Source organism: Erythrolamprus reginae, chromosome 4 (assembly GCF_031021105.1).
Source record: "Erythrolamprus reginae isolate rEryReg1 chromosome 4, rEryReg1.hap1, whole genome shotgun sequence".
Classification (NCBI taxonomy): Eukaryota; Metazoa; Chordata; class Lepidosauria; order Squamata; family Dipsadidae; genus Erythrolamprus; species Erythrolamprus reginae.
The window spans coordinates 46,256,819-46,281,343 of record NC_091953.1 but is presented as its reverse complement, the minus strand read 5'-3'; the positions used below and the strand labels follow the sequence as shown (position 1 = coordinate 46,281,343).

The window sequence follows — 24,525 nt, the reverse complement described above, 5'->3', positions numbered from 1 at the left end:
ACAAAAACAGGGGCTTCGCTGGCAACGGAAGTCCGGAGGCAGTGCATCCCAGCTGCGGCGGTGGGTTTGTAAGGTGAAAATAGTTTGTAAGAAGAGGCAAAAAAATCTTAAATCCCGGGTTTGTATCTCGAAAAGTTTGTATGACGAGGCGTTTGTAAGACGATGCATCACTGTACTTAAATACTCATAAAATACTTGATTACTTATAGTAATAGGTGGGAACATTATTAATCCTGGAATGAATGATGGAAGATATTTTACTTATCCTCTTACAGTTCTCTGTCAAGATGTATCAAATATTGGTTAATGGAATATTCAAAAGTTAGTTTCCTAAATTACAGAATAAAATTTATTTTTATTTACTTCATTGTATCAGTTTAGCTTGGGATCTGAGAAAGTAGTAATTGATTATAGGGTATTACCAAGGCGCACATTGCCATCTCTGGCCTTTCCTCTTCATTATAATGAGCAGCATTTATATTTTTAGGTCACTGAGCACACTACTTCACTTCCACCATAGCTGATTTAATTTAAATAGCTATCTGTAAATTAGAAAAGAAGCCACAAGACTCTCTTTCCCATTTAATGTTCTCATGGGGGGAGGGGAGTATTTTTTAAGACGCTAAAGTAAACCACTTGTTGGGGCCAGATCTGAGAATATAGCAAGCAATTTGAGACTTTGGAAACAAGTTTTTGTTTAACTGGTCAAGGTTTGTCTGTACCTGTATTTTATCTTTTGTTTATCTATCTGTATTTTATCTTTTGCTTTAAAACAATCAAGCAGTAAATAAAGCACATTAAATTTATACGCCAACTGCAGCTTAACCTAGTGTTTATTTCAAGGCTATTTAATTCAGCTACTGTTTAAGTATCAGATATTTTAGAAGTATGAGAGATTTCTTGATCAAATTTTTAGCAAACCTATTTTACAACACAAACATTGTGGGGTGTGAGAGAGATCTTGAATTTTTTTATATAAAGCAATTAGTAATTAGGTTGGTAATTGGATTAATTAGGCAATATTTGGTGATATTATTGGGTTTATTTTTTCCCCTTTGACTACGCTACTATAAGAATTTTTCAAATGTTTTTTTACGGGTATTTTGTTAATAGGCGTTAACCATTTGTAAAGGGCATTGATTATACTGAAAATTGATATGGAAGCGATTAGGAAGGATTTGAAACATTTCAGCCTATTCACTGTGAGATACTAGAATTTGGAACAGCTTCAATGGGGTCTTAGCTAATAGTATATTTCTATAGCATTAAAAAAATTGGGCAGCTACTTTTATTCAGATGTCAAAAGCGAAGGTGGTAGCATTGTATTCTATAACTTGATTTATTGTAAAACAATTTGACGTTGTTATAGTTATAATTTTTACTGTACTGTGATTGGAGAGAAAAAAATAAAAAAAATCTTTGCCAAAAAATATATATATGAGCCAGTAGTGTACTGCAGCTGCCAAAAAAACTAACACAGTCTTAGGCTGTATTAACGGGGGGATAGAATCAAGATCATGTGTGTTATTAATACTGCTTCATAATGCCTTGGTAAGACCACACTTGGAATATTGCATCCAGTTTTGGTCGCCACAATGTTGAGACTCTAGAAAAAATACAGAGAAGAGCAACAAGGTTTATTAGGGGACTTGAAGCTAAAATATATAAAGTTGCAGAAGTTGGGTATGTCTAGTTTAATGGGGAAAAAAGGATATGGGTGACATGATAGCAGTATTCCAATATCCAAAGCTACTGAAGGCAGGCCAAGAACCAATGGATCAATGAGAGAAACAACTTAGAACTAAAGAAAAATTTCTTGACAGTTAGAACAATTAATTGGTGGAACAACTTGCCTCCAGAAGTTGTGGATGCTCCAATATTGGACATGTTAACACATTGGACAACCATTTGTCTGAAATGGTATACAGCTTCCTGCCTGAGCAGCAGTTGGATTAGAAGATAAGTGTCTTTCAATTCTGTTATTCTGATTTCTACTCCTTTACAATCTGAAGGAACCTTATGGTTGTTATTTTTAAAATTTGTAGAAAGGAGTGGAATATTTACAGATGTAAAACCAACCAACATTATCTCTTCATTATTCAAGTAAAAGCAAGGACCACCAAAAAATAAAATAAAAATAAAATAAAAATTATTTGTAACTACTGTACTTCTAACATTTCAGCACTTAATGCAGATCTTATTTGAAAACCTAACTGCATTAATATACTACAAGCCTGTAGCAATTTGATAGATGCACAATTCAGTCGGTAAGGTTCTTTGCTAGAAGTAATGCGTAAATATTTCTACTCAGTAGTCTGCAACATAGCCATGTAACAGTAGGACCAGAAGTAAGCTTGCTGCCTTTGAGGCATTCAGACATATTTACTTCAGCTTTTGTCATGCATCTCAATTTGAAAATATATTTCAAGAGGTTGGGGTAATCAACAAAACTAATAAATATGGAAAGTGCCATCCTACAATTCCTTCCAATTTTTTTGTATGACCTCCATTACCAAATTCATCATAATATCTGAATAACTTCAGAATCATCATCATCATCATTAAAATAATAATAATAATAATAATAATAATAATAATAATAATAATAATAATTAGAATGAAGCTGGAGAAGCTTAGACTACTTTATTAGCACATTTGGCCTTCTAGAAAGCAAGATGATTTAATTTCCTTTGCTTTCAGTAAATGATGTCAGACATTTTTGATGTCTTTATTGAGAGAAGTAGTGATCTCATTTAAATACAAAGTTGAACTATTATTTAATATTACATAATTTTTTGGTATAGCATTACTTTCAGGAGATCAAATGTTTCACATGCTTTAATCATTGGTCATTTATCATTTTAATCAGACAAAATGTAGTTAATAGAGGCTGGACTAGAAGACCGGCAAAATACCGTCTCATTGGTATTTTGTTATTTTGTATTCTGTATTAAAAAGGTTATAGAGTATCCTACTGAGTTTGGTCCTTGTTTTATGTCATATTTAATTTGTTTCCTTAGATTATATTTAAGGCGACGTTATATGTTACAAAAAATGGAATCAAAATCTTCGTTTTTGTCTTTGTGGCCACCTCTAAGATAAGAGGGAGAAACATTAGCCAAAGATTTTTGCATTGCTAACATTATATTCAACAAGATGGGGTTTTTTTTGGTGATTTTAATTGTACAATTCACTAATTCTGAGAGTTGAAGTCCAAATATCTTCAAGGTTGGGAAACACTGGTATAGATTATTCACCATATCCTGTTATAGCAGGATCTATTAATATGGTAAATTAAGAAAACATTATAATTTCTATTTATTTAACAAGAACTGAGTCTGAACCTTTTATTGTCTGAAAAAGATGCCTTGGTTGGCATGGGGGAGCTTTCATGAGAAAGTACTATGATATGAATTTGATTCTAACACTAAAAACAAATTGTTGGCCTTAACATTCTTAAAATATCCTATTTGCTAATTGCAACTCAGCATATAATCATTTGGAGTCCTTGGTGCTTTCTTGAGTTTGGTGGTTTTTCTGCAAAAGTTTTATTAGTCAATTATGTAACCTCTTTAGTGTTAGAAAGATTTGTTCTGTTTATATGGAGTAGTTTGCTCTTTCATCAGCTGCACTATGACTATCATTACTTTATTCACTCTCCTCAAAGATCAAAATCATGTCTATCTATAGTCAGTAGACTTTGAAATTCTGTTTTTACCAGCACAAACCTTTGTAACACAGCTCAGTCATTATAGCATCTAACAGGACTCAACATGAGTCAGGACTCGAGGGATTGAAACTGACTAGATATAAGTACTGCCTTACATTATTTATAACCCTGTACAAAATACAGCATGTTGAACTTAAGAACTGTTTGCCAATTACAACTACAACCAGCAATAAAACTGTGATAAGCTAAAGAAACTAATGCCAATGCTTTTTAAAAAGTTTAATAGCAAGCTCCATTTACAAAATTATGCAATGATTTTAACATCTAACTCTTCTTAGGTGCTCCAAGGAAACTGAAAATGGTGTATAAATACAAGATAACAATATCACAGGATTGCACACTTAAAAAATACTAAAGAAAAGCATTTGTTTCTGCAACCAAAAGACAAAAATGATACCTTCCACATATGAGTCTGAGATACAGAAATGAGACTACTACTAGTAGATAAATTTCACTAAAATATTATCCAACTGAAATGAGATGCAATGAGGTAAATAGAATTACTGATTGATGTTGGAATTTACCCAACAATTTATGCCTGAAGAAATCTTTTCTTGAATGACATATTTGTGCATTCTTATTGAGTATAATACAATGCTGCCCTATAATCTTACTTGTTTACACTGTTGTAAACACACAGATTCTTTCTAAGTGTAATTCCAAACACTAATTTCAGTCTAAATTATTCCACATGCAAGGAACTGTTTTTCTTGACAGGAATCATTCAAATGTGATCTTGCATGTTCTTTTTTCAAATAAAGATCTAAAAGAAATCTATACAGAAATGCTTTTTTTATGATTAGAAAACGGTCTCAGTATGTTTTCTGAAATAAGTTTTTCAGACTTTTTAAGGAAGATAATTTTTTAATCATTGTAATGCCCACTAGATGCAAAAATAAGATGCATGTAGTGCATGTATTCACATGTATATATGTATGCATGTGTGCATGGAGAAGTATGTATGTATGAACAGGTAGTCCTTGATAACAATGCCAACTGGGACCAAGATTGTTGTTGATAAACAATGCGAATATAAAGCACAATCGTACCTAGTGACAGTAAATAACATCCAAGAGATCATCCAAGGGCATGGGGTGAGGTATCATCAGTATGCAGATGATACCCAGTTGTACATCTCCACCCCATGTCCAGTCAACGAAGCAGTGGATGTGATGTGCCGGTGACTGGAGGCTGTTAGGGTCTGGATGGGTGTCAACAGACTCAAACTCAACCCTGATAAGACGGAGTGGCTGTGGGTTTTGCCTCCCAGGGACAATTCCATCTGTCCGTCCATCACCCTGGTGGGGGAATCACTGACTCCCTCAGAGGGGATCTGCAACTTGGGCGTCCTCCTCGATCCACAGGTTACATTATGTTGTGATTCAGCCTGAGGCTCCTCAGGGACCGGCTGGAGCTCTGCCGGATCCATGCCCAGAGGAGGAGGACAGTGAACAGGAGGGGGAGGACCAGGCAGACGGGGGAGAGGAACGTCAAGAAGAGGAGGAGGGAGAGCAGCCTGAGACCCACGGGGGGGGCCCTCTCCCCAGCTAGTAGCCTGGATTCATTGGATGAAGATGCACAGGCTATAATAGACATGAGGCAGAGACGTGCAGCTCAAAGAAGGGGCCAATTAGAAAGGTACTTCCATCCCTGAATTGGCAACAGCTGGGTTTGGGTGTGGTTCTCCTCAGCAGGGTTGAAAAGGCAGGCCTGCCCTTACAGTCTTGTGGAGAGTTATCAACTGGGAGTCCTGTGACCTTGCTTCGAGTCTTGGCGTCTCTGATCTTGGCTTGTGGCCTAGAAGCCTGGAAGACTTGGGGGAGGCGTGGGTTTTATTATCTACAGTGTTGTTTTTGCCAGCAAGAATCCTGTTTTATTGCCTGGCCTTCGTGAAACCTCTGTGAAGCTTCATAGTGTTCCTGTCTGTAAGAACAGTTTTTGTTACCTGTGTTTGCTTTCCAGTATATAAACTGCCTTTGCTTTTTACCAGTGTGTCTGGCTACTCTTTTTGGTTGGTGTTGGCGTCTGGGGGGACCCAGACAGAACACATTAGAGAAACATCTTTCAGCTGTGGCGAGGGGGGCGTTTGCCCAGGTTCGTCTGGTACACCAGTTGCGGCCCTATTTGGACCGGGACTCACTGCTCACAGTCACTCATGCCCTCATCACCTTGAGGTTCGACTACTGTAATGCTCTCTACATAGGGCTACCTTTGAAAAGTGTTCGGAAACTTCAGATCGTGCAGAATGCAGCTGTGAGAGCAATCATGGGCTTCCCTAAGTATGCCCATGTTACACCAACACTCTGCAGTCTGCATTGGTTGCCGATCAGTTTCCGGTCACAATTCAGTGTTGGTTATGACCTATAAAGCCCTTCATGGCATCGGACCAGAATACATCTGGGACCGCCTTTGGCCGCACGAATCCCAGCGACCGGTTAGGTCCCACAGAGTTGGGCTTCTACGGGTCCCGTCGACTAAACAATGCCGTCTGGATGGACCCAGGGGAAGAGCCTTCTCTATGGCGGCCCCGACCCTCTGGAACCAACTCCCCCCAGAGGTCAGAATTGCCCCCACCCTCCTCGCCTTTCGTAAGCTCCTTAAAACCCACCTCTGTTGTCAGGTATGGGGGAATTGAGATATTCCTTCCCCCCAGGCCTATACAATTTATGCATGGTATGTTTGTGTGTATATTTGGTTTTTAATAAGGGTTTTTAGCTATTTTAAATATTAGATTTGTCATACGCTGTTTTATTGTTGTTAGCCGCCCCGAATCTATGGAGAGGGGCGGCATACAAATCAAATCAAATCAAATCAAATCAAACCAAACCAAACCAAACCAAACCAAACCAAACCAAACCAAACCAAACCAAACCAAACAAAAAATATGGCAGTCCTGATTGCTATCATAATCCAACACTGCATAGATCATTAAATGGAAGAGACTGGCGTCTCAGGCAAGAGGTGGGGGTGTACAAGCAAGAATTATGGAATGCAGGTAGGCTGGGAAAAGCCATGGGTGGGTTAAAGGAGGCCTAGGAGAACCAATGGAGGCTGAGAGTGGGCAGGAGGGAATATAAGATCCTGGACGTCCTGGAAGAAAAGGTAGCAAAATTTGAAATCTTACTTGTCAGTTTCCCTCCTGAGTTTATTTCTGGGAAGGTGGTAGGGAAGGTTACAAATTCCAATAAATCACATAATCACAACTCGATGCTTTAAATGCAAGACAGCCACTCGAGCAGCTGATTATAATCATGTGACTGCAGGGATTTGCAACAGCCAGAACTTCGAGAACTGGTCATAAGTCAACTTTTTCAGCCTTTGGATTAACTTTGAATAGTCACTGAACAAATGGACATAAGCCAACACCCTCTGTATCAATAATTGGTCTTCAGTTTTACACTGAGGGATCTTTTTATTTTCAAAAAACCAGATCTGAGATACATGCTACAGCAAAAGTTGATAAACAACTCTGAACTAAGAGTTCAGAGAATAAAACTTCAATTCTTTTGAATATTTTGCTTTTAGTTTAGGCACAACTTTCTCTGCTAATTCTAGCAGTGCTCTAGCAGTAAACAACCCTACTACTTCCTCACAAAGGAAAAAGTGACTAATTTTCTTTAATGGCAACTTAATGGAATCTGAAACAGATTTCTCTTACATTTGTATGTACACTCTTGAGAACACAGAGATATAAGGCAGTACCAAGAAATTTAAAAACTGCCCTCTTCCATTGGTCCAAAAGGGGGGGGGGGGCATTTAGAAACAAAGACCTTATAAATTATGAGTAATTTCAGGCTCTAAAATGGCAAGCTTTCATCCTTAAATACTTCCATTAAATCCATGGCAATTCGGCCAACATACTTACTAGGACGTAGTACCCTGATCTCCAAGAGGTTGGAGGTTCTATCTGCCAATCGGGTCCAGCTGCTATTGTAGTTCTTGCGCCACAGTTCGGCCACACACTGGTATTTGCCTGCTTCTGTGTCACTGGCCCTGCTGATGCTCAGGCGCACATTGTTGCTGGACTCTGCTTTCTCAATGGCTGTTCGGGTTCGGAATCCAATATATTTATCACCCCACTGGACTCCTCCATCACGAGTAAACGTGACCAAATCATGAAACTCAGTGCTTCCAGCTGGTTGAAAGCGCCAAGTCACTGACACTGGCACCCATGAAGGGTAGTGTGGCTTGATAATGCATTGCAAGTCAAATGATTCATTATAGGTCACTCCAGGTGTGCGGGAGATCGCTGTAACTGCAAAGCCAGCATCTGCCAAAAAGAAAAAAACACCAATATAAAACACCACTTAAAACATTAATAAATCTGAATTAACCTATACATGCAAAGAAATAACTGGTTTTCTAACTATAATTCACAGAAAATTGCTCTAAGCATTATTTTTCTGTTAACATATTAAAACTCCAATAGGAAAAGTTGTTAATCTCATTCCTGAAATTTAAGGAGAAAATTGAGCTGGAAGTATTAAGTGGAATCATGCTTCTTTCTTAACTTTTTTCAAATGATCTGTGATGAAACACAATGCATTTGTGTCTAAGTACACCGAAGTGTACATTGAAAATGAAACTTTATCTTGTTACTTATAAAACTGTATTATACTTCTAGATGTGTTGCTTGAATCAAAAAGCATACCTCCAATGTCAGTATTTACTGTTTTAAAATCTACAATATTCTCTAATATGCCACTCATGCCTTTAGATACTATGAAATCTTTTAGCAGAACTCTTGAGTATATTGAATATATATTGAACTATATAGGGTTTGATGAACTGGTGGAATAAAAACAGCCTGGTTTAAAATGTAAAAAAAATAAAAGTGATCATTGTCATTTTTAGAAAAGACAGACACAGTCATACAACTCTGTACAACATGCATCTGTGGAGGTGATTTTAGTATCACGTTCTTGGGTATGCAACTGATGAGCAGGTTAGCTTGGTCGCTTGGCAGTAAGTCACTGGTGAAGTGAGAACAACACAATTTTCTACGTCATATGATCTTTCCCTTATCCTTACAAATTTCTATAGAGGGATGATTAAAAGCATCCTGTCGAATTGTATTACTGTGTGGTTTGGAGGTATTACTATTTCGAAAAAGAACAGATAGTGCAGAGAGGTGAGGATAGGAGTAGAGATTACTGGAAGTTCACTTTCCTTTATCCAAGACATAGCATATAAGCAATGCTTGACCAGGTTAACATTATTGTCTGGGGCAGAATACATCTTTTCCATAACTGGTTTTCTTTGTTACCTTCTGGGAGAAGGCTTTACAGTATCTGAAGCAGAACTACATTCTGTAATAGCTTTACTGTATACCATAAAGCAGTGATGGTAAATCTATGACACGTGTGCCACAAATGGCACCTGCCAGCATATGAACTCTGGCCCTAGCTCAGCTCCAGCGCACATTTCCATGCTGAGCAGCTATTTTTTGGCTTGCGCAAAGGCTCTGGGAGGGCGTTTTTGGCATCCAGGGAGACTGGGAAGGACAGAAAAATGGGCTACCTGGCCCACCGGAAATCTGGAAACAGGGAAGTGGGGAAGTCGTGCACACATGCCTGGGGGGGCAGAGCAGCATGGGGGGGGTATCACGTGCACAGGGGCAGGGGGTATGGGGCATTGAATTATGGCTGTGGGAACCTATATGTACACGATAGTGCACATTGCTTTTGGCACCCAAGGCAAAAAAAGGTTTCCCATCACTGCCATAGAGTATCAACCTTGTAAACTTTCAAAACTGTTTTTCCGCTATGTATTTTAAATGGTATGTGATTAATGTGTGTGTGTGTGTGTGTGTGTGTATCTTATGTATGCATGTATGTGTATATATATATAAATGAAATTCTGATTCACTCTCCCAAAAGAATGAATACACACACACACACACACACACACACTTTGAGAGCGGAGATCAGAATTTCATTTTTTAATGTGTACCAGTGTGTTCACAGAAAAAAGTGAGATAAGACAGAACTGCAAAAGAACTGTTGTGGATGTACATAAATCAAGTATCTCAATGATTCTAATCTTGAGGGCATCATTATAGCAGAATTCTAGTCTATATAATTACAAAAAGAATAGGTCAAATTTTGGCATTAAAGCCTTTTTGGAACGTATTTAAAGATTTACAGGCAAAAAAGAGATTAAACAAGGAAAGGAAAAATAACATTTTCCTCCATTCTATATTTTATTATTATTAATTTATTAATCATTTTGTATGCTGACCAACTCCCAGAGGAATCTGGGCGGCTTCCAAGGAACGAAAACAATTCATAAGAACAATATAAAAACAATATTGACTATGGTAGACAATCGGAAATAATATTGGGCATATTAAGAGGCACATTTTAGTACAGATAAAGGCTTAAATTCCTTCACATGTTAGTGCCTCAGCTGAAGCCCAGAATCAGTTTTATAATGTGTTAGTAAGAGAATTATGCTGGCTCAACAAGTTGCAGGAATGAATTTTCTTTATCTAATAAACTTTCAATTAAAAATAAAGTTTAAATTGGCAATTCCTGTTTGTACTAACTTTGTACTAAAACAGATTTTTAAATATCTGATTTTTTTTTAGCTTACTGATTGAATTATGCTTGCTTGCTTTATACTCCAAAGTACACAATACATATAATCCTCCCATATGAACCACAAAATAAGTATAAATATTCACTTCTCTTCCAGTTATGAGCTTAACTTTTCTGGAAAACTCTATAATAATTAAATAATTTCTTTATGTCTCTCTAGGAATCAAAGCAACACTTCAATAGAAATTCCGTAATAATTGTCTTTCTCCTTTCCAGTTATCTTGGAATCTAAGTTTTACAAGATTAACAATATTTATTTTTTTATCCTCTGCCTTAATATCTTCTTCACTGGGCAACATAATATATTCTCAATGGCCAACTAGTTAACTAACTGTAAAAAAATATAATTTATTGATCAAATAGCTTAATATAGACTTGATAATTCCCATGCATGGGGAAAAAACGTACATTTTGGAATGATGCTTAATTTTCTGCATAGCTTTTTGGAATTAAAAGTGATAAAATACATTAACAATTTTTAACCAAATCAGATAGGTTGAGCCTATCATTTTGGTAGCTGAATGTGAATAAAACGTATGTCACCTTTTTCTGAATATGGAAGATGAGAATGTAAAATATGGTATGATGCTTGGTATTAAAAATAGACAAAACGAACCCAATGAATAGAAATGGGATAATAATAAAAATAGCAGCTTTTTCCCCCTGGTCTCAATAATGCACAGGAATCATTATTTTAAATTAGTAAAATAAATAAAACTTGTTTATTGAGGCAAAGGTTACACAGATATAAATAAAACAAAAATTTGTATAAAACACTACAGTCATATGTTATTAAAGTCACATTTTCCAAGGCATAACAAATGGTTGCAAAATTTAGACTATCAGAAAATCTGGATAAAGAAAAACAGTTTCCTTTAAATTGGTTCTCGAGAAAACTGTTAGAAATACATCATGGCAGTAATTATTAGACGGCAAGAAAAAAACCCTCAATATTAAGTAAGGTAAAGTCAGAAAACAGACTAGAAACACCAACATAATCATAATTTTTTTGACCATAGATTGCAGAAGCAAATCTTTGAAAAAGACCCTGATGGTTGAAAATGATGTAAGACAACAGGAAAAAAGATTAGCGGAAATGAGATGCTAGATATTAATGATAACAATGATACATGAGCTTACCTGAAATAAAAGAAAAAAGTTTCTGATGAACAATTCTGTTGTCCATCAAGTAATTAAAATTTATAAATATTAACAACGGAACTACGGTAATTTTGGATAGCACAGTAAGATTGGAATCATTCCAAAAGCACTTACAAAGAAACAGGATAAAATAGTGGGGGAAGTGACTTAAAACTCTTACAATCCTTGTGAGGTTGTGCAAATGCCAGACAGCCCAGCTTCCCAGTACAGTATTTCTATGCTTGTCTAGGAATCAAAAGTTAGCATGGACTGGAACTGGGAGTTATATCTTTTTTACACTGCAAATAAGCCTGATTCGGAAATGCAAAATCTCCTAAGTATATTCAGACATAGAATCTAACTTTAAAAGAAAATATCACTGAAAGATGGTTATATATGTTGCCTTAAATTCCTTAGACCGGGGTGTCAAATTTGCGTTGTCATGGCGTTGTGACATGACATATCTGGACCTTCCCTTCACTAAATCGGGTGGGGATAGGGCCAGCATGAGACATATCCAGCCCGCGGGCCATTAGTTTGACACCCCTACCTTAGAGAGAAGGGAGGATTTAAATGTAGTAATAAATAATAGAACTGAACAATCTTTTCAGTTCATTCTTGATCTTTAAGGGGTATTTTATTTTTATTTTTTTAATTATTATTATTATTATTATTATTATTATTATTAATAATAATAATCTTTTGTTAAAACTACTTGTATTCAGACTGGCTATAACAACAGTATCTTGCAACTCCAATTATGTTGTATTTCATCTGCCTACTAAAAGTTCAGTGAATTACGGAAATATCTGTCTAAGCTACTTCCAAATCTTATTTCGCTTTTGCGGATTTTAAATATGCTTCCGCCCTTTTGATTGGCACCAACTGCTATTTTTCTACTAAAGTCTTGTTTCTTACTTTCTGTATTCTATAATTTGCAAAAGTGGAATGTGCAAGAATGAAAACTAAATTTGATTTCACTGAAATGATATTAAGTCAAAGCAGTTATTATCATGGTTAATATTAGTTTTCATGTATGCAATCAATTTTCTCTTTTAAATTCCCTTATAAAACATTGAAAGTCACAATGTAACAGCATATTTGTAACCATCCCAAGGCCGAATATAAAGTTTTGGGGGAATGTTTATTACATACCTCTGACTTAAGCGGAGGACTGTAATGTATTAACTGGTGGCATTTTTATACTCACCTAGTGCAGTGATAGCTACTGCTGAGCCATTATGCCGCTCTCCAATCATCTGCCATTCCCCATCCAGCCTACGTGTCCATTCTGTAATACGACACTCATAATGGCCCTCATCTGCTTTGATGCTGTTAAAGATCTCAAGCGTGAAGGATCCAGGCTGTATCTGCTCCATTTGGATCCCCCCATAGCTACTGCGCTCGACATAAGAAGGACCAGGACGAAGGGTTCCATCCCGATCAAGTTGTATAATGTCACTGCGACGGTTCTGTTTATCCACAAGTTGCCAAGTGACAGATAATCGGTTTTGGGGTCTAAACCCAGTGCGGACAGTGCAACCAAATCTCAGGCTCTCCCCTTCTAGAACGTTTGTGGCATTGTTGGATACTTCTATTGAAATATTGGTTTCTGCAGTAAAGGAGAACATATGCGATTACAATCAGGACTATGTGGGATATCCCATACATGCATATTTCTTCCTACAGAAATACAACATGTGACCCAACAATAAGAGGATATATTTGGAGAATTGAACTAATTGGGGGGGGGGGCATTTTAATGTTGTAAACAGCTTTTTTATTATTATTATTATCTACCAGTGGTATATATCGGGGAATAATCAGAAGTAATGGAAAGAAGTAGCTAAAAAAATAAATCTTTGGATTTATTTTATTGTTATTATTAAGTAAAAGAATTGTACAATATTTGTTCTGCATCTTCTACTTCTCTTTTTAATCACTTGAGGAAAAAATAATCCATCTTATGAATATCCTTACTACTTGTGTTAAGAATCAGCACAACTCCTGCTTTTCCACAGTTCACTGGGTTTTAAAATGTTCAAGTTACAATAAAAAAGATATTTCTTCTCTTTTCAAACTCAAGATTTTTTTTTTGCAAGAATCTTATTTTTTCCACTGCAAACATTGACCTGAAAAGTGAACTAAAGGGGAGTAAGTGAAAAATGAATGAAGCTAAGGGATGTATTCAGTTCTGTTTACAAACAAGAAACAATTTTATCAACTCTTTTAGGGAAGGATATGTAATAAAACAAAATAATAAAAGCTGTTTATTGTTTTTCACTGCTGTATAAATTTATTATTTTTAAGAAGAAAAATCAGATAGGATTTGATATCTGTGGTATTTTTCAATCAAAATCTGTGGCATTTTTCAATCAAAAACCAAACTATTTTCTAAAATTATGTTTATGTGAGACCAACTTACAAATACCATTGTTAACTAAGGAAATCCTATATTACTGCTATGAATATTTCATCAGCTATGAGAAAGGAGAAACATAAAATGCATATCATCTTTAAAGCACTTTGGAAGTATAAGACAGTCCAAGTCAACTTGAAATACGAAGAACACAACAATTATTTGAAACTAGTTTCTTGGAAAATAAGGTTTTCAGGAAAGTACATATTGTGCCTTAAAATTCTCTGAAATTCTAAAAAGATCAAACTTAGTTTTATTTACTAATGTCCTTGTTATAATCAGAGAAAGAAGCCAAAGCATCAGAAAAGGAACAAGAGGAAGAGTTTGGCTTGGATCCAAACAAAAATATAATGCTTGTGACTTAAGATCAAATTCTAAGTCAAAGTGTCAATGAAAATCTTTCTTTTATACATATTTCAAAAATTAAGTTCAGGAGAAATGTGAAAGGAATGGAAGATCAGAGTTCAATAATCAGCCACAACCTAAAGACTTTAAGATTAAGCACCAGACCAATAGGTCATCAAGGCCAACAGATCCTAAGACAGGGATCACAATATGCATTCAGGAACTTACATAAGTTCAGATGACTCTTTTTCATTATTACACAAGTCTGAGATAATTCTGATTTGCTTCCAAAGTTTGCTTGGGAGAGCAATTTAAGTCTTCAGTTCTTTAAAAACAATGTAGCACATAGGCACAAAAATACTTTTTGTATATACTAAATATATATGCTACAATCTGAAATATTTTTCTGAAGCATGGATTACTCTGCAAATAAATATGTAATTTGATGGTACAAAGCAGTATTACACAAGTAGTCCTCAGTTAATAACCATTATTAGAATCAGCAACGCCATTGCTAAGCAATTGTGTGGCTGCACTGACCTAGGACAGAAGTTTGGCAATTCTAGTTGTGGTTGTTAAGGGATCCCTGTAGATGGATCTTGGAATCCTAGTGACCATTTACTTAAATTTGAGCCGGCAGTGTGCTGCAACTGCCCAAAAAGCCAACACAGTTCTGGGCTGCATTAATAGAAGGATGGGATCAAGATCATGTTTAGTGTTAGTACTTTATAATGCCTTGGGAAGAACACACTTGGAATATTGCATCCAGTTTTGGTTGCCACAATATAAAAAAGATGTTGAGACTCTAGAAAGAATGCAAAGAAGAGCAACAAAGATGATTAGGGACTGGAGGCTAAAATATATGAAGAATGGTTGCAGGAATTGGGTATGCCTAGTTTAAAGGACATAGGGTTGAAAAGGAGTAGGGGTGACATGATAGAAGTATTCCACTATTTTAAGGGGCTGCCAAAAAGAAGAGGAAGGGGTGAGTCAACTTATTCTCCAAAGCTACTGAAGGCAGGACAAGAAGCATTAGATGGAGATTAATCAAGGAGAGAACCAACATAGAACTGAAGAAAAAAATTCTGACATTTAGAATGATTATAATCAGTAGAACAACTTGCCTCCAGAAGTTGTGGGTGCTCCAACACTAGAGATTTTTAAGAAAAATTTGGACAAACATTTGTCTGAAATGTTATAGGCTTTAATGCTTGAATGGGGAATTGGACTAGATGACCTTTCAGGTCCCTTTCAACTCTGCTATTATGTTACTCATGCATGGACATTAAATGTTATGTCATTATGCTAATTCTTTCCGATTCTTTCCCCATTAACTTTGCTTGTGGGAAGCTGGTAGTGAAAGTCAGAAATGGCAATCTTGTAACTGCAGGATGCTGTGACTGTTATAATTACACACCAGGTGCCGAGTATCTAAATTGTGATTACATGACTGTACGGATACCGCGATAGCTACAACCTTAAAGATTAGCCATAAGTCTTCTCATTCACAGCGATGGGCAACTTTGAATGGTTACTGAATGCATGGTTGCTAAGTGATGTCTACCTGATTTATGAATTCATTTACTATAAAATGCTTGGAGGTTTGTGGACAAAGTGGCATATACATTTTTTTCAGTGAAATGAACCTAAGATCCCCTACAGACTGTTCTCAACAGAAACCAAGAAAGCAGCTCATTAGCTGCTTGTGTCATAATCACCATAAATATGCCCAGGTCCCAGAAACCCACACAATCAATAAGAGCAAAGAAGATTTATGCTTACTAAGGGGCAGCACTGTAATAGGTGTGTTCTTTGGCCGTTTGCTTTCTCCATCAATAAATTCACCAGTTGTCGTCTTCAATCGCTCTGTCACTCGACAGTTATATTTGCCGCTGTCTTCCAATCGGAGTCGGTAGATTTTTAAAATATAGATGCTGTCACTCTCTTTGGCCACTTTCAGTTGTCCCAAGGCTTCTCTCTGGGCAAACTCATTGTTAAGAACTGGCACAGCATTAGCACCAAAAGTAGCAATGAGAGAACTATTGAAGGCCCAAGAGATGGAGAAGTACCTCTTTGCAACATTTTGTACTTCCAAAATGCATCTAAACTCCACAGGTTCACCCACAATGTATGTCCGCTTCTCTGTTTCTAGTCGAACGTTGATATCCATATCTAAAAGAAACAGAACAAACAATACATACACATACACACATACAAACCAATGAAACTATGTCACAGCCCTGTACAAACTTGAAAGAGCTAACAAGCTTACATTATTGTTAAGAAATTATTATTTGAGAATTGTTTTAAACATACTATGTGTATTAACTGTCTCTTCCTGTATTTTAACTTCATCTCCAAATGCTATGTTTTTGTTTTCTCTTTCATCTTTCTTATGCATAGAAAGCGCAAAAATTATATACATGGTGAAATTAGATACTAATTTTCTGCAAAATAATAATTTGCTAGCTACTTTAATACTAACGGATTGAAGAACTATATCAACTTAGATTATATCAATTCAATAATTGAATTGTATATTATCTTAAAAGAGTTTTTATAAGAAATGTTCTCTACTTCAAAAATTTGGCTTGTTACATAAATAAACTGTATGAATTTATGTACTGAAAATATCAAAAGACTAGAACAGCTGTGATTTATTTATTCATTTATTCTAAATAAACAATTCCTACCAAAACTACTGACTGATGGACCAAAAAGAGGACATCACCATTCAAAAAGGACCACAACATAGGACAACAGCAACACAGGGTAAAACATAGCTTAGTAAAAGAACTGAAAAGAGTAATTAACATTTTATATGAATATTAAAGTATTTTCATTTATAAGAAAAAACTATCAAAAAAAGTCTATGAAACCTTTAATACATAGAAACTGAGATTAACTGTAAAGAAAAAAATGTGTATGTCCAATGTACAGTAAATAATATTCCCCTTTTCATAAACAATTAACATAAGTTTAAATACTCTAAAGCAAGGCAGTACAGTGATACCTTGTCTTACAAACTTAATTGGTTCCAAGACGAGGTTCTTAAGGTGAAAAGTTTGTAAGACGAAACAATGTTTCCCATAGGAATCAATGGAAAAGCGATTAATGCGTGCAAGCCCAAAATCCACCCCTTTTGGCAGCCGAAGCACCCGTTTTTGCGCTGCTGGGATTCTCATGAGGCTCCCCTCCATGGGAAACCCCACCTCCAGACTTCTGTTGCCAGCAAAGTGCTCATTTTTGCGATTCTGGGATTCCCCTGCTGGGATTCCCCTGCAGCATCACAAAAACATGGAAGTCCGGAGGTGGTGTTTCCCATGGAGGGGAGCCTCAGTGGAATCCCAGCAGTGCAAAAACGGGTGCTTCGCTGGCAACGGAAGTCCGGAGGCAGGGCATCCCAGTGGTGGTGGTGGGTTTGTAAGGTGAAAATAGTTTGTAAGAAGAGGCAAAAAAAATCTTAAATCCCGGGTTTGTATCTTGAAAAGTTTGTATGACGAGGCGTTTGTAAGATGAGATATCACTGTATATTTTGTAAGAAGATCAGGCAACCTGAGACTTATCATATGTTTTGGATTCCAATAGCAATTAGCTCCTGAGGTCTTACTCTATAAACCTGCTAGCAAAATATTAATGGGCTTTTGCAAGCATCATGAATTAGCATCGACCAAAACTAGTTCATCTTAAACACTCAGTTTATCTTAAACATTCTCTCTATGCTTTTACTTGATATAGCCACTGTTATATCAAATTAGCAGTTAGCTAACACCTACTTTGACACATAACAGAAGAAGCTAAAGAGGCTGATCAAATGTTAAAGGAAGTGTTAGTGTAGCTGACCACTGTGGTTTTGTAACTACAGTACTGAAAATTTTTGCAAGTGAGCTGATTAGTGGAACAAGAAAAGGTAAAGTGGCATTTAGCTTAAGCTCTGGTCAGGAATGCCCAGGTGAAGATGCAGATGTAAAAAGTTCATTATTCAGGTGTTAAAAAACATACAAAAACTAGGGAGTAAGTTCCACTCCTGCTTATAGGGTTTGTTAGTCAAATTGTTCAAGTCTTCCATAAATCCAAGAACAAATGATGAACTATCAGGAAATTATAATGTGTATAGAGTATATGGTTTAATAGTATAAAACAGCTTGTTAAATATCAGCAGACATGCTTGATTTGGACTTGCATTCCAAGCATTATTATTGCACAGATGTAGTTTCTATTTCTAATAGAAAATAGTGTTGAACCCCAATTTTTTCCCCCTTAGAATGATAACTGGCTCAAATTGTATTGGGTAAAATGAACCCAGTATTGGGCTGCGTCATCGCCCAATCAATTATTGTTATCAAGAAATTGTTATTATCCAAAACATTTGAAGAATCAAGTTGTATTCCAATTTTAGTATAAACAAAAAATGATTCTATGCTTGATATAGAATATTCACACTAGTCGGGTTTATATATACAGTGGTACCTCATGATATGAACTTAATTGGTTCCAGGAGGAGGTTCGTAAGGTGAAAAGTTCGTAAGACGAAACAATGTTTCCCATAGGAATCAATGTAAAAGCAAATAATGCGTGCAAATCCTTCAGGAAAATCCCAAACTTTAGAAGGGAGGTGAACAGAGGGCAGGGAGGAGTAGCTAAAGGGGACGGGTGGAAGAAGCAAGGCTAGGCTAAAGGGTGAGTGGGAAGGAAGAAAGGCAAGGGGGGTGCCCCTCCCTTTTCTTTCTTCAAAAGACACCCTTTCGGTGCCTCTGCAAGCACGCTGTTCTCCTACTTTTGTTAATGCAGTCTTTCCCCCTCCAAGCTGCCCCTCCCTTTTCTTTCTTCAAAAAAGGGGGAAAAAAAGAAACCCCTTCATCCCAGCAGCAGCGGCTTGGGTTTGTAAGGTGAAAATAGTTCAGAAGAAGAGGCAAAAAAATCTTAAACACCGGGTTCGTATCTTGAAAAGTTTGTTAGAAGAGGCGTTCGTAAGATGAGGTACCACTGTACTTGCACTGCCAAATCATTTTCTATAAATCTTTCTCTAACGAACTACACTTTCTTTTTAGCCAAACAAAATTTCTTATAGCATTCTTGCTAATCATTTTAGTGCTAGGACACCTTCAGCTGCAGAGTATTTTTTGGACTTCAAAAATCTAAAAATAAACTTCATTCCCAACAGTAACGCTCACAAATATTTCTAAGGGGCTTCTTGAATATTGTAGAAATAGAAGGTTGCATGAATTCATTTTCTAATTAGTACCTAAGAGTAGTTAGTTCATGTGAAAGAGGAAGATGTGAAATACCAGTTACAAAGAGAACAAAACAAAAGTCAGGAGAAGAAAAAAATAAAAGGGAAAGAGAATAAAAGAGTACTATAGAAACGGTATTGAGGAGACTAGGAGTACTATAACTAAACTTTGGTTTATGGCTTATAAAATGGAAAATATTTTAGCCACCTTGATATACATACAACACTAAGAAGTTAAACTAAATTAACAGGTTGATGCTGTAGCAAGCATTCAATTCTATATTGGCAATTATGGAGAGAAGAACAGTAGAAGGGTTATTCTACTGTTTTTTACGTTCACTCATATGAATATAAAGACTCTTTAAACACCCAGATAAACTAAATCAGCAAATCTGTAAATAATGGAGCAATGAAAGAACAGATTATTTGATGCTCTAACAATTAAGATAAATCATTCTACACCAGTATAAGAATGTCTTATATGGATTTTGTTTCATGTTTTCATCTACATCTGCTAACTAAATGATTTATCAATCAGTCAATCAATGATGTATTTAAAAAGTATGTGTAAATAAAATTAATATATAGAACTGCATTGTCTTCCAATTTCAAGGTTTAATTAGGCTTAGACACAATATGTAAATACTTTTCCAAATGCTGTTTGATATGCAATGACTTTAAAGCACTTATTAATTTATTGTATTCAAATTAAACTAAAATTAACCGAATGATATATCTAAATGGATGGGATTTGGGATAACGATGAGCAAATTATGATTTTAGTCCAAATGTTAAAAGCACTGCAGCTGCTATATATACACATATGTATATACAATCATATAAATCTACATACATTATCAACATTTTGAGAGATTATTAACTCTCATTAGATTTAGGCATTGTCACTAATATTCTTGTGAGAATTTGGGGAGGGGGGAATCAAAATTTATGAGACTTTTTAATCTTATGAGATTCATTTAAAATTTTAAAACATATTTTTTAATTTTGAATTCTTCTTTCTTCTGAGGCATATCCATCATAGTACCATATAGTATAGGTTTTATGTTTCCAACCACTGCTTTATGAAGCTTTTGGTAGCGATAAGGGAAGGATGCCACCTTTGTCGTCAGGCATGGGGGAACTGAGATATCTCCCCCAGGCCTATACAATTTATGTATGGTATGTTTGTATGTATGTCTGCTTAATAATGGGTTTTTTAAAATATTTTAAATTGTAAATTATTAGATTTGTCATGAACTGTTTTATTGTGTTGTGAGCCGCCCCGAGTCTATGGAGAGGGGCGGCATACAAATCTAATAAATAATAATAATAATAATAATAATAATAATAATAATAATAATGCAAAATCTCTGAAGCTTCTACTAATAAAATTATTTTGTCTATCTTGAATCTCCTGATCCCAAAACTGAAATCATGAGAATACATGCAAGACTGCGAGAGAGGTAAAAAAAAATTGGCGCACTAACCAGTTCCTTCCACATAGACCATAGTGCTCTCCGACTGCTTCCGTGTCATAGCGTACCACGTGCCATCCGGGTCCTGAATCCATTCAGCTGCTTCACAATAAAACTCGCCTTCATCAGAGGACTGAAGATTGTAGATAGTAAGCTTAGATTGGGTCTCACCCACTTTATCAAGACGGACATCTCCACTTGCATGGCGTTGGGTGTATTCACTCCCTGCAAGCAGTACAAAATCTTTGCTGAGGGAAATAACTTCTACAAGAGGCTCATCTGCTTTCTGACGATACCAGGCAATGGAAATGTGGCTGTGCTGTTCAGTATTCTTGGTAATCTCACACTTTAGCTCCAGAGAATCATGTTGTACTTTCTTTAGAGTCTGGGTTTCCGAAGTTACTCGTAGGGAATCAGGAATAACTGCAGGGAAAAAATGAAAGAAAGGAATATAAATAAATATACAGAGAGAGTGAGTATTTGCTGTGTTTGATCATGCAGAGCATCATTAGCTGATCTGAAAAGCAGATCAACTTTTCATTAGTTGATCCTGCAGGAAAACACTAGAAGGATAAAGGCAATGAAGAAGATATTCATAGTTGTGTGTTATAGTTATATTCATAGTTCCTACCAATATTGCAGAATAAATTAAACAGAAATAAGAAATAGTATTGCTACTTTTTACAGCATAGAAAGCAAAGCCAGTGGGGAGGATGAAGAAACACAATTTGACAGACTCAGTCCTCATTGGCTGAAGGGACGGTGGCCTCCCATTCTTGGAGGTTAGCGCCATCCACTATGGAGAATACATTTTTTTCTGATTCAAAGCCTACATTTGGACTTTCTTGGTTAATTTCATTTATGCATTAATTTATGTTAATTTTTTTTATTATATTTATATACCGGCCATCTCGCTATGAGGTGACTTTAGGCAGCTTAACGGAGGGCAAAAATACTGTGGCCAAGAGGAAAAAATAGGCATGAGTGAGAAAAAAAAAAGTCCCTTCTAATTTCATTTATATTTAAAAACAATTAACAAATAAACATAGTAATAGAATATCTCCGGGACCGCCTTCTGCCGCACAAATCCCAGCGACCGATTAGGTCCCACAGAGTTGGGCTTCTCCGGGTCCCGTCGACTAAACAATGTTGTTTGGCGGGTCCCAGGGGAAGAACCTTCTCTGTGGCGGCTCCGACTCTCTGGAACCAGCTCCCCCCAGAGATTAGAACTGCCTCCACCCTCCTTGCCTTTTGTAAACTCCTTAAAACCCACCTTTGGTGCCAGGCATGGGGGAATTGAGATATCTCCCCCGGGCCTATACAATTTATGTATGGTATGTCTGTGTGTATGTCTCCTTAATAACGGGGTTTTTAAAATGTTTTTAAATTATTAGATTTGTCATGAATTGTTTTATTGCTGTTGTGAGCTGCCCCGAGTCTACGGAGAGGGGCGGCATACAAATCTAATAAGTAATAATGATGATGATGATGATGATGATGATGATAATAATAATAATAATAATAATAATGTAGTTACTCAGAAGGTAATTAATAAGCTATCACATTAAAAACTACAATTTTGTGTGCAAGCTATTTAGGGGCTGCAGGTGGTCCTTGGCTGTGCATGACTGAGATCCCTATTTCATTACCAAACATACAGAAATCTATCATAGGAATAGGAAATACTTTCACTAAAATTCTGAAGATCAAAACTAAAAGAACTGTATTTAGAGAGATTGCTACAGTTTGGTTTAGCATGTGACAGCTTCTTACTACAATATCACTTAATTTTTCAGAAGAATTCCTCTAATTGATACCTTTACCTAGTTATTTAATTTATTTATTTGTTTATTTGTTTATTTATTTGTTTATTAGATTTCTATGCCGCCCTTCTCGAGGAGACTCGGGGTGGTGTACAACTTTATAAATGCAACAATATGTAAAAAAACCTCCGCTTTACATATGGTTTGTATGAGATGTATGATTGTTTTTTATATTAAGGGTTTTAAATTGTTTTAACTATTGGATTTGTACTGTTTTGTTGTTGTGAGCTGCTCTGAGTCTCCGGAGAGGGGCGGCATACAAATCTAATTAATAATAATAATAATAATAATAATAATAATAATAATAATAATAGTAATAATAATAATAACAATAATAATAATAATAATAATATACAAATTATTAAAAAGTATTTAAAAACCCCATACAGTCATACACATTCATCCAATTCAATCATACATAATATTGGCCGGAGAAAATCTCATCACTCACGACCCCCATGCCTGCTGGCAGAGGTAGATATTAAGAGTTTTACGAAACATCAGGAGGGAGGGACCGATACATATCTCCAGAGGGAGTTCATTCCAGAGGACCTGGGCCATCACAGAGAAGGCTCTTTCCCTAGGCCCCGTCAGCCGACATTGTCTGGCTGAAGGGACTTGGACAAGGCTGACTCTCTAGGACCTAACCGGCCGCTGGGTTACATGAGGCAAAAGACGATCCAGATTAGACTACAGTGATCCCTCGATTTTCGCGATCTCGTTCTTCGCGAAACGCTATATTGTGATTTTTCCCACCCGATGACGTCACTCTCTTCCTTCCTTTCTCATCTTTCTTTCTCTCTCTCTTTCTCTATCTTGCTTCTTCCTCTCTCACACTCTCTTCCTCCCTCTCTCATCTCTTTCTTTCCTTCTCTCTCTTTCTCTATCTCTCCCCCTCTTGCTGGCGGGCGGGTGGCGGGTGGCGGGCAGGCGAGCAGGGGCATCAGCGAGGAAGACCCAGGGAAGGTTCCTTCGGCCGCCCAGCAGCTGATCTGCTCGGCAGCGCAGCGAGGAGCCGAATCGGGGTTTCCCCTTTGCGTGGGCGGCGGGGAAACCCCGATCTTCGTCTGCTCGTTGCTGCTGCACTGCCGAGCAGATCAGCTGCTAGGCGGCCGCAGCAGCAGCGAGCAGACGAAGATCGGGGTTTCCCCGCCGCCCACGCAAAGGGGAAACCCCGATTCGGCTCCTCGCTGCGCTGCCGAGAAGATCAGCTGCTGGGCGGCCGAAGGAACCTTCCCTGGGTCTTCCCCGCCGCCCACGCAAACTCCACCATCTGTGCATGCGCGGCCATGAAAAAAGGGCGCGCATGCGCAGATGGTGTTTTTACTTCCGCAACCCTACATCGCGAAAAATCGATTATCGCGAGGGGTCTTGGAACGGAACCCTCGCGATAATTGAGGGATCACTGTATATCATTTCTACTTCATCCATTCTTTTCTCCCACTTCAGCTATGTTTTGATTTTTTTTATTTTTCAAATGCAATTTAAAATATACATACTCTTAGATATTTATTTTATGTTATCTAACCATCTGATAAATTTTAGTATTGGTACTAACTGCTCAGACTTTCCTAAGGAATTATTTGTGATGTGCATATGTGTGTTTTTTTGTAAAAAAAAAACCCCACACATATGGCAGTACACTATCAGTAATCTTTGTCCCAAAACACATTATCATTTTATTTACTGTTCTCTTCTTTTATAAATTAACAGTATGTGTAAATAAAATTAATATATAGAACTCAGAGGCAGTCTTTTTCT

General features: G+C 36.8%; 1 protein-coding gene across 2 annotated transcripts in view; it reads right to left on the bottom strand.

Moving 5' to 3' along the window:
* IGSF3 (immunoglobulin superfamily member 3) overlaps positions 1-24,525 on the bottom strand; it is a 118,503-nt gene that overhangs the window by 33,461 nt on the left and 60,517 nt on the right. Inside the window, exons 4-7 of one of the 2 annotated variants that reach the window (XM_070750212.1) lie at positions 20,954-21,364; positions 16,016-16,405; positions 12,680-13,081; positions 7,596-8,000 (exon numbers count right to left, since the gene is read on the bottom strand). In XM_070750212.1, the coding sequence (XP_070606313.1) occupies positions 7,596-8,000; positions 12,680-13,081; positions 16,016-16,405; positions 20,954-21,364 (1,608 nt within the window). The remainder of the gene's footprint in view (positions 1-7,595; positions 8,001-12,679; positions 13,082-16,015; positions 16,406-20,953; positions 21,365-24,525) is intronic. The other variant, XM_070750213.1, reaches the window with a different exon arrangement.